Genomic DNA, 15,865 nt, shown 5'->3' with positions numbered 1-15,865 from the left:
CACCTCCCCCCGAACCACCCCTCCCCCCCGAACCACCCCTCCCCCCCGAACCACCCCTCCCCCCGAACCACCCCTCCCCCCCGAACCACCCCTCCCCCCGTCTCCCCTCCCCCCCCCCGTCTCCCCTTTCCCCCCGTCTCCCCTCCCCCCGTCTCTCCCCTCCCCCCGTCTCTCCCCTCCCCCCGTCTCTCCCCTCCCCCCGTCTTCCCTCCCCCCGCCTCCCCTCCCCTCCCCCGTCTCCCTCCCTCCCCTCGCCTCCCCTCGCCTCCCCCGTCTCCCCTCGCCTCCCCCGTCTCCCCTCGCCTCCCCCGTCTCCCCTCGCCTCCCCCGTCTCCCCCCCCGTCTCCCGTCTCCCTTCCCCCCGTCTCTCCCCCCTCATCTCTCCCCCCCCGTCTCCCCTCCCCCCCCGTCTCCCCTCCCCCCCGTCTCCCCTCCCCCCGTCTCCCCTCCCCCCGTCTCCCCTCCCCCCGTCTCCCCTCCCCCCGTCTCCCCTCCCCCCCGTCTCCCCTCCCCCCGTCTCTCCCCCCTCATCTCTCCCACCCCGTCTCCCTCCCCCCGTCTCCCCTCCCCCCTCGTCTCCTCCCCGTCTCCCCTCTCCCCCCGTCTCCCCTCTCCCCCCGTCTCCCCTCTCCCCCGTCTCCCCTCTCCCCCCGCCTCCCCTCTCCCCCCGTCTCCCCTCTCCCCCCGTCTCCCCTCTCCCCCCGTCTCCCCTCTCCCCCGTCTCCCCTTCCCCCGCCTCCCCTCCCCTCCCCCCACCTCCCCTCCCCTCCCCCCTCCCCCGTCTCCCCTCCCCTCCCCTCCCATGTCTCCCCTCCCCTCCCCCGTCTCCCCTCACCTCCTCTCCACCTGGTCTCCCCTCACCTCCCCTCCCCCCTGTCTCCCCTCCCCAACGCCCCCCCCGGCTCCCCTCCTCCCCATCTCTCCCTATCTCTCCCCATCTCTCCCAACCGACCCTTGCTATTTGTGGTCTACATTAATGATTTGGAGGAGAATGTCAAAGGTATGATCAGTAAGTTCGCAGATGACACGAAAATTGGTGGGGTGGTAAATAGCGAGGCGGGAAGCCTCAGGCTACAGGACGATATAGATGGGTTGGTCAGATGGGCGGAGCAGTGGCAAATGGAATTTAACCCTGAAAAGTGTGAGGTGATGCATTTTGGGAGGACTAACAAGGCAAGGGAATACACAATGAATGGTAGGACCCTCGGAAAGACAGAGGAGCAGAGGGACCTTGGTGTGCATGTACATAGATCCCTGAAGGCAGCAGGACAGGTAGATAAGGTGGTTAAAAAGGCATATGGGATACTTGCCTTCATTAGCCGAGGCATAGAATATAAGAGCAGGGAGGTTATGATGGAGCTGTACAAAACGCTGGTTAGGCCACAGCTGAATACTGTGTGCAGTTCTGGTCACCACACTATAGGAGGGATGTGATTGCATTGGAGAGGGTGCAGAGGAGATTCACCAGGATGTTACCTGGGCTGGAGCACTTCAGCTATGAAGAGAGACTGGACAGGCTGGGGTTGTTTTCCTTGGAGCAGAGAAGGCTGAGGGGGGACCTGATTGAGGTGTACAAAATTATGAGGGGCATAGATAGGGTAGATAGAAAGGAACTTTTCCCCTTGGAGGGGTCAATAGCCAGGGGGCATAGTTTCAAGGTAAGGGGCAGGAGGTTTAGAGGGGATTTAAGGAAAAGCTTTTTCACCCAGAGGGTGGTTGGAATCTGGAACTCACTGCCTGAAAGGGTGGTAGAGGCAGGAACCCTCACAACATTCAAGAAGCATTTAGGTGAGCACTTGAAATGCCATAGCATACAAGGCTACGGACCAAGTGCTGGATAATGGGATCAGAATAGACAAGGCTTGATGGCCGGCGCGGACACGATGGGCCGTAGGGCCTCTTTCTGTGCTGTATAACTCTATGACTCCCCAACCCTCCCCATCCCCTCCCCCATCCCTCCCCTCCTCTCCCTTCCTCCTCCTCCTTTTCCCAGTTTCCAAACACTCTCACCTCATTCCCCATCTTTGACACCAAGCCGGATAAGGAGATGTTAGAACAGGTGTCAGAGGTAGGTTTTAAGGAGCATCTTAAAGAATGAGGTAGAGAGAGGCGGAGAGGTTTAGGGAGGGAATTCCAGAGGTTAGAGCCCAGGCAGCTGAAGGCACGGTGGCCAACGGTGGAGCGATTATAATCAGGGATGTTCAAGAAACCAGAATTGGAGGAGCGCAGAGATCTGAGATCTGGGGACGGTAGGAGGGGGGCGGAGGGGGCTGTGGGGCTGGAGGAGGTTACAGAGATAGGGAGGGGGCGAGGCCAGGGAGGGATCTGAAAACAAGGCTGAGAATTTTTAAATAAAGATGTTGCCAGACCGGGAGCCAGTGTAGGTCAGCGAGCACAGGGGTGATGGGCGAGCAGGACTTGGTGCGAGTCAGGACAGGGGGCAGCCCAGTTTTGGATGGGCTGAAGTTTACGGAGGGTGGACGATGGGAGGCCGGCCAGAACAGCGTTGGAATAGTTGAGTCTCTGTAAGTGACTAAGGCAGGGAATGAGGGGAACCTGCGCCTCATACTCCGGGTGACGACTGACACCGTTCTAAAACCGTTCTCAATGCGACTCAGATTTCAAGAACTACAACAGCGAGAGTGTCAGGGAGGACACAGCCCCCGACCAGGGAGGAGCGGCCAGTGAGAAGATGGTTGGCTGGAGGAAGGGCATCCAGGGCCACTGTAACTCCTGCTACCTGGACGCGACCCTCTTCTGGTAGGTATCATTCCGAAAGGTCCAGCCCAGAGCAGAGCACCCGGGGAAAGGGTAGATACAGAGTAAAGCTCCCTCTACACTGTCCCATGAAACACTCCCAGGGCAGGTACAGCACGGGTTAGATACAGAGTAAATCTCCCTCTACACTGCCCCATGAAACACTCCCAGGGCAGGTACAGCACAGGTTAGATACAGAGTAAAGCTCCCTCTACACTGTCCCATCAAACACTCCCAGGGCAGGTACAGCACGGGTTAGATACAGAGTAAAGCTCCCTCTACACTGCCCCATGAAACACTCCCAGGGCAGGTACAGCACGGGGTAGATACAGAGTAAAGCTCCCTCTACACTGTCCCATCAAACACTCCCAGGGCAGGTACAGCACGGGTTGGATACAGAGTAAAGCTCCACCTACACTGTCCCATCAAACACTCCCAGGGCAGGTACAGCACGGGTTAGATACAGAGTAAAGCTCCCTCTACACTGCCCCATGAAACACTCCCAGGGCAGGTACAGCACAGGTTAGATACAGAGTAAAGCTCCCTCTACACTGTCCCATCAAACACTCCCAGGCCAGGTACAGCACGGGTTAGATACAAAGTAAAGCTCCCTCTACACTGTCCCATGAAACACTCCCAGGGCAGGTACAGCATGGGTTAGATACAGAGTAAAGCTCCCTGTAGTGTCCGCGTATCAATAACACACGGACTGCAGGAGAACGGTAATAACAGGTGTTTACTGAACAGAGGGTATGCTGGAACTGAAAGTACAGAAGCCTGCTACGGCTTTATATACAGGTGTGGTCACTGCCGGTACTACAGTATAAAAGCAGTTCTCTCTTAAAGGTACATACACAACAATTCCTCCCCTTTTAGATAAACAGTACATAACATTCATTTAACAATTAAATAATAACTAATTACAATTACAATTTTCTTTGTACTATATACATCAGCTGAAAGTAATCATTTATAAATTCAGTCTTTGAGGAGGCTTCCTGATCCTGACTGGATAGCGCCTTTCTCGAGTATCCTGTTCTTGCGGCGGAGTCGATTCTGGCTCATTGTCATTGGTTGGTTCGTCAGCTTCCAATACCACTGATTCTGAGGTAGACGCAATCTGTACTTCGGGTTCATCACCCGGTGCGCATGCTCGTGGTATGGGTTTGACTTGTTTCTGTGACTCTAGAATCTGGTCAGCATGGCGTCTCACGATGCTCTCTCCAACATCCACTGTGTACATTAGTGGTCCCTGCCATGTGCATATCGTTCCTGGCTGCCATTTTTCTGTTCGGTAGTCGCAGGCCAAGACTGGTTGCCCTATCTTGAAGCTCCTGGTTGGCTTCTCATTGATGTGCTGGAATTGCTTATTCTCAACATCTCGTCTTATGTTTGGTTTGAGCAAATCCAGGCGACACCTTAACCTTCGGTTAAAGAACATCATGGCTGGAGCTTGGTTGGTGACTGCATGTGTCGCATTCCGGTAAGCAAACAAGAAATTATCCACCTTGTGTTGCAGTGGTATATTGTCGTTATACATCGCCTTTATTGCTTTTTTAAAGGTTTGAACAAACCTCTCAGCCAATCCATTTGTGGCTGGATGATATGGGGCGGATGTGTAATGCTTTACCCCATTATTCCTCAAAAACCTCCGGAAATCCTCGGACACAAACTGTGGTCCATTGTCGGAGCAAATCTGTTCTGGCAAGCCATTCGGTGGAGGACATTTTGATGACCTCTGGCCATTTTGAATGTGCATCCACGGCGATTAAAAACATTGAGTCCATAAATGGACCAGCAAAATCAATGTGTACCTGTTGCCATGGAGATGAGGGCCACTCCCATGGGTGTAGCGGGGCCTGTGGTGGAGCGTTTTGGACTTTCTGGCATCCTGTGCATCTCTTGGTCATTTCCTCGATTTCTTTATCTATTCCCGGTCACCACACAAACGCCCTGGCTAGGCTCTTCATTTTTACCCCTCCCAGATGACCCTCATGAAGCTCATTGAGCACTCTATCTCTCAACTTGGGTGGAATTACCACTCGGGATCCACACATCAAGGTCCCCCGGCACACTGACAGCTGTTCTCTCCTTGGCGAGAATGCTGGCAACAGTGAGTCGCCATGTGCTGGCCATCCCTTCACCGTTAAATCATAGACCCGAGAGAGTGTCGGGGCATTTCGGGTTTCCTTCTCTATACTTGAGTTTGTAACAGGTAGACATTCGACTATGGTCGCATGGAATACCTCAACAGGGTCCACTGCAGGTGCTTCCTCTACCGTAGGCAATGGTAGGCACGACAGCCCATCAGCGTTTCCATGCTGTTTCATGCCCTTATACTCTATGTCGTCTTGATGTGCCCCTAGAAAAAGGGACCATCTTTGCAGCCGTTGCGCCGTCATCACCGGAACGCCCTTCTTTGGGTTAAAAATGGAGACAAGAAGCTGGTGATCAGTCAGTAAGGTGAATTTCTGCCCGTGCAGATAGCGATTGAACTTCTTCACCCCCCGCACCAGGCTGAGGGCCTCCCTGTCAATCTGGGCGTAGTTACGCTCGGCTGAGGCTAACGAGCGTGACGCAAAGGCTATTGGCCTCTCTGAACCGTCAAGGAATTTGTGCGACAGCACTGCTCCAATGCCGTAGGAAGACGCATCACATGTTAAATCCGAGTATCTTGATGTATGGTGTCCTTCAATAAATAGACAGAGACTTTTTCCCCAGTCGATCTCTGGATGCTCTTTGAATCAGAAGGGTTCTCTATGGTTGGTGCTCCGACAATCCTGTGCTATTTCACCTGCTGTTGTTCCTCAGTCTACAATTCCTGTTCACTCCTGCTGTGCACATTTCTCAATCACTCCGTCATTCCCCGGGAGTTCCGCACCATCACCGCCCGCCCGGTCTCTGATCCGGCTCCATCTGCCAGTCCTCAGTCCGGTTTCCAGCGGCTCCCCCGTAACGCGGCCATTTTATCTCCGGAACGGAGAAGAAGGGAGAGCGCGGGAGACGCCATTTTTTTGTTCGGTAGTCGCGGGCCAAGACTGGTTGCCCTACATTGAAGCTCCTTGTCGGCTTCTCATTGATGTGCTGGAATTGCTTATTCTCAACATCTCTTCGTACATTTGGTCTGAGCAAATCCAGACGAGATCTCAACCTTCGGTTAAAGAACATCATGGCCGGGGCCTGGTTGGTGACTGCATGTGTCGCATTTCTGTAGGCTAACAGGAAATTGTCCACCTTATGCTGCAGTGGAATGTCGTCATCGCACATGGCCCTTACTGCTTTTTTAAAGGTTTGTATGAACCTCTCAGCCAATCCATTTGTGGCTGGATGATACGGGGCGGATGTGTAATGCCTTACCCCATTCCTTTTCATAAATCTTCGAAACTCTTCGGACACAAACTGTGGTCCGTTATCAGAGCAAATCTGCTCTGGCAAGCCGTTCCTGGCAAATATGGTCCGTAGGAATGCAATAGTTTTCTCCGTGGTGGTGGAGGACATTTAGATCACCTCAGGCCATTTTGAGTGCGCATCCACGGCTATTAAAAACATTGAGACCATGTTTATATACAGGTGTGGTCACTGTCGGTACTACAGTATAAAAGCAGTTCTCTCTTAAAGGTACATACACAACACTCTACACTGTCCCATCAAACACTCCCAGGGCAGGTACAGCACGGGTTAGATACAGAGTAAAGCTCCCTCTACACTGTCCCATCAAACACTCCCAGGGCAGGTACAGCACAGGTTAGATACAGAGTAAAGCTCCCTCTATACTGTCCCATCAAACACTCCCAGGGCTGGTACAGTGCAGGTTACAAACAGAGTAAAGCTCCCTCTACACTGTCCCATCAAACACTCCCAGGGCAGGTACAGCAGGGGTTAGATACAGAGTAAAGCTCCCTCTACACTGTCCCATCAAACACTCCCAGGGCAGGTACAGCACGGGTTAGATACAGAGTAAAGCTCCCTTTACACTGTCCCATCAAACACTCTCAGGGCAGGTCGGTGCAGGTTACATACAGAGTAAAGCTCCCTCTACATTGTCCCATCAAACACTCCCAGGGCAGGTACAGCGCGGGTTAGATACAGACTAAAGCTCCCTGTACAGTGTCCCATCAAACACTCCCAGGGCAGGTACAGCACGGCTAAGATTCAGAGTAAAGCTCCCTCTACACTGTCCCATCAAACACTCCCAGGGCAGGTACAGCACGGGTTAGTCACAGAGTAAAGCTCCCTCTACACTGTCCCATCAAACACTCCCAGGGCAGGTACAGCACAGGTTAGATACAGAGTAAAGCTCCCTCTACACTATCCCATCAAACACTCCCAGGGCAGGTACAGCACGGGTTAGATACTGAGTAAAGCTCCCTCTACACTGTCCCATCAAACACTCCCTGGGCAGGTACAGCACGGGTTAGGTACAGAGTAAAGCTCCCTCTACACTGTCCTATCAAACACTCCCTGGGCAGGTACAGCACGGGTTAGATACTGAGTAAAGCTCCCTCTACACTGTCCCATCAAACACTCCCAGGGCAGGTACAGCACGGCTTAGATACAGAGTAAAGCTCCCTCTACACTGTCCCATCAAACACTCCCTGGGCAGGTACAGCACGGCTTAGATACAGAGTAAAGCTCCCTCTACACTGTCCCATCAAACACTCCCAGGGCAGGTACAGCACGGGTTAGATACAGAGTAAAGCTCCCTCTACACTGCCCCATCAAACACTCCCAGGGCAGGTATAGCACGGGTTAGATACAGAGCAGTGCTGGTGGGACCTGTACCCCAATGAGCGCCCCGGGTTGTTTGCTGGGAAGGGGGTCGGTGACTGAGATCGGAGGTCAGTGGGCAAATGATAAGTGAGAGTGCGGAGCTGGGCTCACTCACTGTGAACCTTCTCCCCATTGCAGCATGTTTGCCTTCAACTCTGTGCTCGATACCCTGCTCCTGCGGCCCAGAGGAAGCGACGACAGTGAGATATACGGACAGACACGGGACCTTCTGCGAACAGAGATCGCCAACCCCCTGAGGAAGTATGTATCTCGCGCTCTCTTTACTCGATCCTAGTCTTGGTCCGTGCTCCTCTGAACTTCCCTCCAAGTCCACCGGACAACTCCCCCCTCCCTTCTCCCTGCATCAGCACTGTGCTGAAATCGAGATTCCTTGCAGCTACTGTAACGGATCCGCTCCCTGGATTTCAACACCATGGCACTCCTCCCCTCCCTCAGTCTCCCCTCCCTCAGCACTGTGGGACTCCTCCCCACCCTCGGTCTCCGCTCCCTCAGCACTGTGGGACTCTGCCCCTCCCTCAGTCTCCCCTCCCTCATCACTGTGGGACTCCTCCCCTCCCTCAGTCTCCCCTCCCTCAGCACTGGGACTCCTCCCCTCCCTCAGTCTCCCCTCCCTCAGCACTGTGGGACTCCTCCCCTCCCTCAGTCTCCCCTCCCTCAGCACTGTGGGACTCCTCCCCTCCCTCAGTCTCCCCTCCCTCAGCACTGTGGGACTCTGCCCCTCCCTCAGTCTCCCCTCCCTCATCACTGTGGGACTCCTCCCCTCCCTCAGTCTCCCCTCCCTCAGCACTGTGGGACACCTCCCCTCCCTCAGTCTCCCCTCCCTCAGCACTGTGGGACTCCTCCCCTCCCTCAGCACTGTGGGACTCCTCCCCTCCCTCAGTCTCCCCTCCCTCAGCACTGTGGGACTCCGCCCCTCCCTCAGTCTCCCCTCCCTCAGCACTGTGGGACTCCTCCCCTCCCTCAGGACGTCGCCAATCGCTTTACAGCCAACGAAGTACTTTTTTTGAAGTGCGATCACTGTTGTAATGTAGAAAACGCGGCAGCCAATTTTTGCACAGGAAGATCCCACAAACAGCAATGAGGTAAATGACCAGATCATCTGTTTTTTTAGTGATGTTGATTGAGGGAATTAATATTGGCCCAGGACACCGGGGAGTACTCTCCCCTGCTCTTCGGCCAATAGCAGCCATGTGATCCTTTACGTTCACCCGAGAGGGCAGACGGGGGCCCTCGGTTTAATAACCCATCCGATAGGCGGCACCTCCGATAGTGCAGCGCTCCCTCAATTCTGGTACCGGGAATGTCGGCCCTGGATTATGGGGCTCGAGTCTCTGGAGTGGGGACTTGAACACGCGACCTTCTGACCCGGAGGAGAGCGTGTGAGACCGATCGAGCCACGGCTGAGGTGATGTCACCGGGAGAGCCCGCAAGATCTGTGGGGAGAGGTAGCTACTGCCTTGCCTGTTGTCTCCAATGGTTCGGCCTGCGGGATAACGCAGTGCGACAGGGCGAGTTTCGAGGGGAAAAACCATGCCCGTTCTCTCCTTTTCCAGAAACGGATATGTCTGTGCGACCAAGGTGATGGCCCTGCGGAAGATTCTGGAAGGAGCCGGAAATTCCTCGGGATTCACCAGCGAGGAGAAAGGTAGATCTTGACGAGAAACTAACGTGGGGTCAGTGAGTCAGACTCGCTGACCTATCAACCCGGGGTCAAATCCAACCTCAGAGGGGATGAAGGTCTCTCCTCTCTCTCTCTCTCTGACGGGAGACTGGGTGGAGGTCAGTGGGTCAGACACTGACCTTTCACCCTCTGGGGTCTGTACATAGGAACAGGAGGAGGCCATTCAGCCCCTCGAGCCTGTTCCACCACTAAGGACATAAGAAATAAAAGCAGGAGTAGGCCATATGGCCCCTCGAGCCTGCTCCGCCATTCAATAAGATCAGGGCTGACCAACGAGCTCAACTCCACTTTCCCGTCCGATCCCCATATCCCTCGATTCCCCAAGAGTCCAAAAATCTATCGATCTCAGCCTTGAATATACTGAAAGACTCGGCATCCACAGCCCTCTGGGGCAGAGAATTCTAAAGATTCACCACCATCTGAGTGAAGAAATTCCTCCTCATCTCAGTCTTCAATGGCCGACCCCTTATCCTGAGCCTATGGCCCCCTAGTTCTAGACACTCCAGCCAGGGGAAACAACCTCTCAGCATCTACCCTGTCAATCCCCCTCAGAATCTTTCAATGGAAATTGGCTGATTTCAATGTGATTATGGCTGATCTGCAACCTAACTCCATACACCCGCCTTTGGCCCATATCCCTTAATACCTTTGGATAACAAAAACCTATCAATCTCAGATTTAAAATTAACAATTGATCTCGCATCAGTTGCTGTTTGCGGAAGAGAGTTCCAAACTTCTACCACCCTTTGTGTGTAGAAGTGTTTCCTAATTTCACTCCTGAAAGGTCTGGCTCTAATTTTTAGACTATGTCCCCCAGTCCTAGAATCCCAAACCAGCGGAAATAGTTTCTCTCTATCTACCCTATCTGTTCCCCTTAATATCCTGAAAACTTCGATCAGATCACCCCTTAACCTTCTAAATTCCAGGGAATACAACCCTAATTTGTGTAATCTCTCCTCGTAACTTAACCCTTGAAGTCCGGGTATCATTCTGGTAAACCTACGCTGCACTCCCTCCAAGGCCAATATATCCTTCCTAAGGTGTGGTGCCCAGAACTGCTCACAGTACTCCAGGTGTGGTCTAACCAGGGGTTTGTACAGCTGCAGCATAACTTCTACCCCCTTGTATTCTGGTCCTCGAGATATAAAGACCAGTGCTCCATTAGCCCTTTTTGATTATTCTCTGTACCTGTTCATGACATTTTAATGATCTATGTACCTGGATCCCCAAGTCTCTTTGGACCTCCACTGTTTTTAGCTTTTCACCATTTAGAAGGTACCCGGTTCTATTCCTTTTAGGTCCAAAGTGGATGACCTCACATTTGCCTACACTGAAATCCATTTGCCATAGTTTTGCCCATTCACTTAATCTATCAATATCCCTTTGTAACGTTATGCTTCCATCTACAATGCCGCCTATCTTTGTGTCATCGGCAAATTTGGATAGATGACTTTCTATCCCATCATCTAAGTTGTTAATAAATACGGTGAATAGTTGAGGCCCCAACACAGATCCTTGCTGGACAGCACCAGTCACCTCCTGCCAATTAGAGTCCCTGCCCATTATCCCTACTCTGTCTCCTGCCACTCAGCCAATTTCCTAACCAGGTCAATAATTTGCCCTTAATTCCGTGGGCGTCGATGTTTTTAATTCATCCTTTTTTCCAGATCCGGAAGAATTCCTGAACCAACTTTTCCAACTGTTGAAGACCGATCCTCTGCTCAAAATCAGGTGAGTTGAAACCTCTTCCTGTTGCTCAGCCCCAGCCTTTTACTGATGTCATTGGTGCCCAAACTGTGTTGTTGATCGTTGGGAAATACTCCTGATTAACAGGGAATGGTAGCATAGTGGTAACGTCACTGGGCTAGTAATCCAGAGGCCTGGACTAATGATCCGTGAGACGTGAGTTCAAATCCACAGGCAGCTGGGGAATTTAAATTCAATTAAATAAATCTGGAATAAAAAGCTAGAGCTGGATTTTACCCTCCCTGAGGAGGTGGGACTGCTTGGGAAAATCAAAAGGAATGTCTCAACCCGCCTCCAACCAATCTTCCTGGGAGTCGGGTCCCCGATTTGCGCAGGGACCCGACTCTTAGCAGCGGGAAGAGGATTACAGCCACTAAGAGGCTTTTTCCCATTTTGAGACTTCTGCTGCGGGCTTCCGGACGTCAGGAAATGCCGCCAGGGTAAGTGAGGCGTGCTGTGGGTCTGTTGTAATGTTTGTGTATAGATGACAGCTGCAGAGGTGGTGTGAAGGATCCAATGGGACACTGGTGAGTATCAGAGGTAAGGAAATGTTGGGAAAGTCATTTTTAAAGTGTTTAGATTTTTCTGTAGGTGACAAGCTTTGAAGTGTTTGTGTGGCCTCACTTCATTGGGAGAAGTGACAGATCGCTTCTGTACCCTCACCTGCAGCTGCCATCTGCTTTATCCTAAGGAGAGAGTCATTGGAGAGCCTGGGTGCAAGGGCTCACCTTTGTACAGTGATTGTCAGTGTTTGACAGCACCACAATGCTGTCGAACACTGTCAAATCATCTGTCAAAAATAAATGGTTCCTGTCCCTTTAAGAAAACCGGCAGATGAAGCATCATCAACTCACGTCATCTGACACCGGCTTTCCCTTAATTGGCCAGCAAGCCCGCAGGGCGGGCTTAACAAGGCCAATCAGGGGAAAATAGCGTCGGATGTCGCTGGGGGCGGGACTAGAACCCGGAAGGCAGCAGTCCCACCCCCAATTCATTTCAGCAGGTAAAATCCAGCCCCTAGTATCAGTAATGGCGGCCATTGTAGTAAAACCCCATCTGGTTCACTAATGTCCTTTAGGGAAGGAAATCTGCCGTCCTTACATATGTGACTCCGGGCCCACAGCAATGTGGTTGACTCTTGACTGCCCTCTGAGATGGCCTAGCAAGCCATTCAGTTGTAGTCGAGATGGTGGTTCATCATCACCTTCGAGGGCAATTAGGTAGGGATGGGCAATAAATGCTGGCCTTGCTGGCGATGTCCATATCCCGTGAATGAATGATGGACTGTTTCCTCTGTACGGTTGGAGTTGTCAGCCTGGCTGATGATCTCCCTAAACTCTGCTGCCAAGTCCCGTTCACCCATCACTGACCTACATTGGCAACGCCTCAATTTTAAAATTCCCATCCTCATTTTCAAATCCCTCCATGGCCTCGCCCCTCCTTATCTCTGTGACTTCCTCCAGCAGTGGAACCCTCCAAGATCGCTGTGCTCCTCCAACTCTGGCCTCTTGCGCATCCCCCGATTTTAATCGCTCCACCATTGGCGGCCGTGCCTTCAGCTGCCTGGGCCCTAAGCTCTGGAATTCCCTCCCTAAACCTCTCCGCCTCTCTACCTCTCTCTCCTCCTTTAAGGCACTCCTTAAAACCTACCCAGAGAGTGGTGAGAATGTGGGATGTGCTACCACAAGGAGTAGTGAGGAGAATAGCAGAGATGCATTCAAGGGGAAGCTAGATAAACACGTGGGAGAAAGGAATAGAAGGAGATGCTAATAGGATGAGATGAAGAGAGGTGGGAGGAGGCTCGTGTGGAGCATAAACACCGGCATGGACCTGTTGGGCCGATTGGCCTGTTTCTGTGCTGTAAATGCTTTATATACCTGTTTAACCAAGCTTTTGATCACCTGTCCTAACATCTCCTTATGTGGCTCGGTGTCAAATAAAAACACAAGAACTAGGAGCAGGAGTGGGCCACACGGCCCCTCGAGCCTGCTCCGCCATTCAATAAGATCAGGGCTGATCTTCAATCTCAATTCCACTTTCCCGTCCGATCCCCATATCCCTTGCTTCCCCGAGAGTCCAAAAATCTATCGATCTCAGCCTTGAATATACTCACTGACTGAACATCCACAGCCCTCTGGGGCAGAGAATTCCAAAGATTCACAACCCTCTGAGTGAAGAAATTCCTCCTCATCTCAGTCTTAAATGGCCGACCCCTTATCCTGAGACTATGCCCCCTAGTTCTAGACTCTCCAGCCAGGGGAAACAACCTCTCAGCATCTACCCTGTCAATCCCCCTCAGAATCTTGTATGTTTCAATGAGATCACCTCTCATTCTTCTAAACTCCAGAGAGTATCGGCCCATTCTACATAATCTCTCATCATAGGACAGCCCTCTCATCCCAGGAATCAATCTAGTGAACCTTCGCTGCACCGCCTGCAGGGCAAGTATATCCTTCCTTAGATAAGGAGACCAGAACTGTGCCCAGTACTCCAGGTGTGGTCTCACCAAGGCCCTGTACAATTGTAGCAAGACTTCCTTACTCTTATACTCCATTTGCCTTCGTTGTTGCTTGCTGCACCTGCATGCCAGCTTTCTGTGTTTCCTGTACGAGGACACCTAGATCTCTCGGAACACCAACATTTAAAAGTTTCTCTGCATTTAAGAAATATTTTGATTTTTCTATTCTTCCTACCAGAGTGAATAACCTCACATTTTCCCACATTATACTCCATCTGCCACCTTATTGCCCACTCACTTAACCTGTCCATATCCCTTTCCAGCCTCTTTCCGTCCTCCTCACAGCTTACTTTCCCACCTAGCTTTGTATCATCAGCAAAATATTTGCCCAATTACACTCCTGTGAAGCGCCTCGGGAGGTTTTACTACGTTAAAGGCGCTGTATAAATGCTGTTGTTGTTTGTGTCTTGCAGAGCAGGGAAACAGGACCCTCAGGACTGCACCTCCCACCAGATCTTCTTCCAGGAGAAGGGGTCCATTCGGATTCCCACGGTGCAGCAGTTGCTGGAATTGTCCTTCTTCCACAGCGACCTGAAGTTCACCGAGGTAACCATCTTGGACCTCCGCAACGTTGGCCCCTGACCCCACTCCCCACTGGCTGGTTCAGGGCGGTGCCGAGCCCCACACACACACACACCTAGACGTGTGCTGCGATAGCTGATCCCAGCCCAGGGTGGAAGGGATGGTAGGGTTTGCCGGTGTGGGGGGGTGTACTACAATTGGCCTCAGTGCCCCTGCTCGGCTTCTGTAAGGGGGAGCAATTAGTCAGGGTTCCTGCTCCTGACCACCGTCGGGTAATTTGGTGCTGGAAGATGAGCGAGAGTTGGGCGAGGACACGGTTAGGGAATCGATGTTCTCACTTATAAGTTTATAGGTTATTCTACTTGCTGCGGTACAAAGGGATCTGGGGGTCCTCATACGTGAAACACAACAAGTTAGCATGCAGGTACAGCAAGTAATTAGGAAGGCTAATGGAATGTTGGCCTTTACTGCAAAGGGAATGGAGTATAAAAGTAGGGAAGTTTTGATGCAATTGGTGAGACCACACCTGGAGTACTGCGTAAAGTTGTGGTCTCCATATTTAAGGAAGGATATACTTGCATTGGAGGCAGTTCAGAGAAGGTTCACGAGGTTGATTCCGGAGGTGAAGGGGTTGTCTTATGAGGAAAGGTTGAGCAGGTTGGGCCTTTACTCATCGGAGTTTAGAAGAATGAGAGGGGATTTTATTGAAACATATAAGATTCTGAGGGGGTTTGACAGGGTGGACGCTGAGAGGATGTTTCCCCTCGTGGGGGTATCTAGAACTAGGGGGCATAGTTTCAGAATAAGGGGTCGTCCATTTAAGACGGTGATGAGGAGGAATTTCTTCTCTCAGAGGGTCGTGAATCTGTGGAATTCTCTGCCCCGGAGAGCTTGGAGACGGAGTCACTGAATATATTCAAGGCGGAGATTGACAGACATTTGAACTACAGGGGAGTCAAGGGGTTTGGGGAGAGAGCGGGAAAGTGGTGTTGAGGACAAGATTGGATCAGCCATGATCTTATTGAATGGCGGAGCAGGCTCGAGGGGCCGATTGGCCTGCTCCTGGTTCTTGTGTTCTTATGTATGATAATAGGGTTCAAACGCATTTATTGGCTTTCATAGGAATTAAAGATACAACGATAATTATCAATGATCACACATACAATGATAACGTATCAATAATTACAAATATACAATAACTTTTTTTACCAATACCTACACATATATAATTTACCAATAATTACACACATACAATGATAACTATTTATTAATAATCACACACACGCAATGATATCTTCTTCTTGTCAATAAATCACACACATACACTTGAGATGCTCACGGTACAAATTATCGGAGAATTCACGGCGTCACAGGTTTCGAGCTCGAGGGCAACAGCTGGACAAGCCTTGTCGAGTTTTGAAATATCTATTCCAACTCCCCTCTTTGCCGACCTTTCTTTCACACTGGCTACGTGAGAATCCGCTTCTTTCAAAGTATTACCTCATCCGATTAGCTGTGTTTGGTTTTAACAAGAATGCCGCCCCACGACTTGACTCACGCTCCTGAAATTTCCAGATCTATGGCAGTACAAAGGGACCTGGGTGTCCTTGTACACCAGTCACTGAAAGCAAACATGCAGGTGCAGCAAGCAGTTAGGAAGGCAAATGGTATGTTGGCCTTCATTGCAAGAGGATTTGAGTACAGGAGCAAGGATGTCTTACTACAGTTGTACAGGGCCTTGGTGAGACCACACCTGGAGTACTGTGTGCAGGTTTGGTCTCCTTACCTAAGAAAGGATATACTCGCCATAGAGGGAGAGGGCATAGAGGGCAGCACGGTGGCATAGTGGT

At 51.6% G+C, this 15,865-nt stretch overlaps 1 protein-coding gene across 1 annotated transcript in view; it reads left to right on the top strand.

Annotated features, from left to right (window-relative positions):
- Positions 1 to 15,865, top strand: part of LOC147119501 (ubiquitin carboxyl-terminal hydrolase CYLD-like) — a 388,802-nt gene that overhangs the window by 339,503 nt on the left and 33,434 nt on the right. The window contains exons 6-10 of the mRNA XM_085984105.1: positions 2,604 to 2,760; positions 7,666 to 7,788; positions 9,102 to 9,193; positions 10,897 to 10,960; positions 13,907 to 14,039. Coding sequence (XP_085840231.1) covers positions 2,604 to 2,760; positions 7,666 to 7,788; positions 9,102 to 9,193; positions 10,897 to 10,960; positions 13,907 to 14,039 — 569 coding nt within the window. The remainder of the gene's footprint in view (positions 1 to 2,603; positions 2,761 to 7,665; positions 7,789 to 9,101; positions 9,194 to 10,896; positions 10,961 to 13,906; positions 14,040 to 15,865) is intronic.

Source organism: Somniosus microcephalus, chromosome 4, assembly GCF_052327205.1.
Source record: "Somniosus microcephalus isolate GS21.2 chromosome 4, FLI_Smic_1.0, whole genome shotgun sequence".
In the NCBI taxonomy this organism is placed as follows: domain Eukaryota; kingdom Metazoa; phylum Chordata; class Chondrichthyes; order Squaliformes; family Somniosidae; genus Somniosus; species Somniosus microcephalus.
This window is presented reverse-complemented; position numbering and strand designations above follow the sequence as displayed.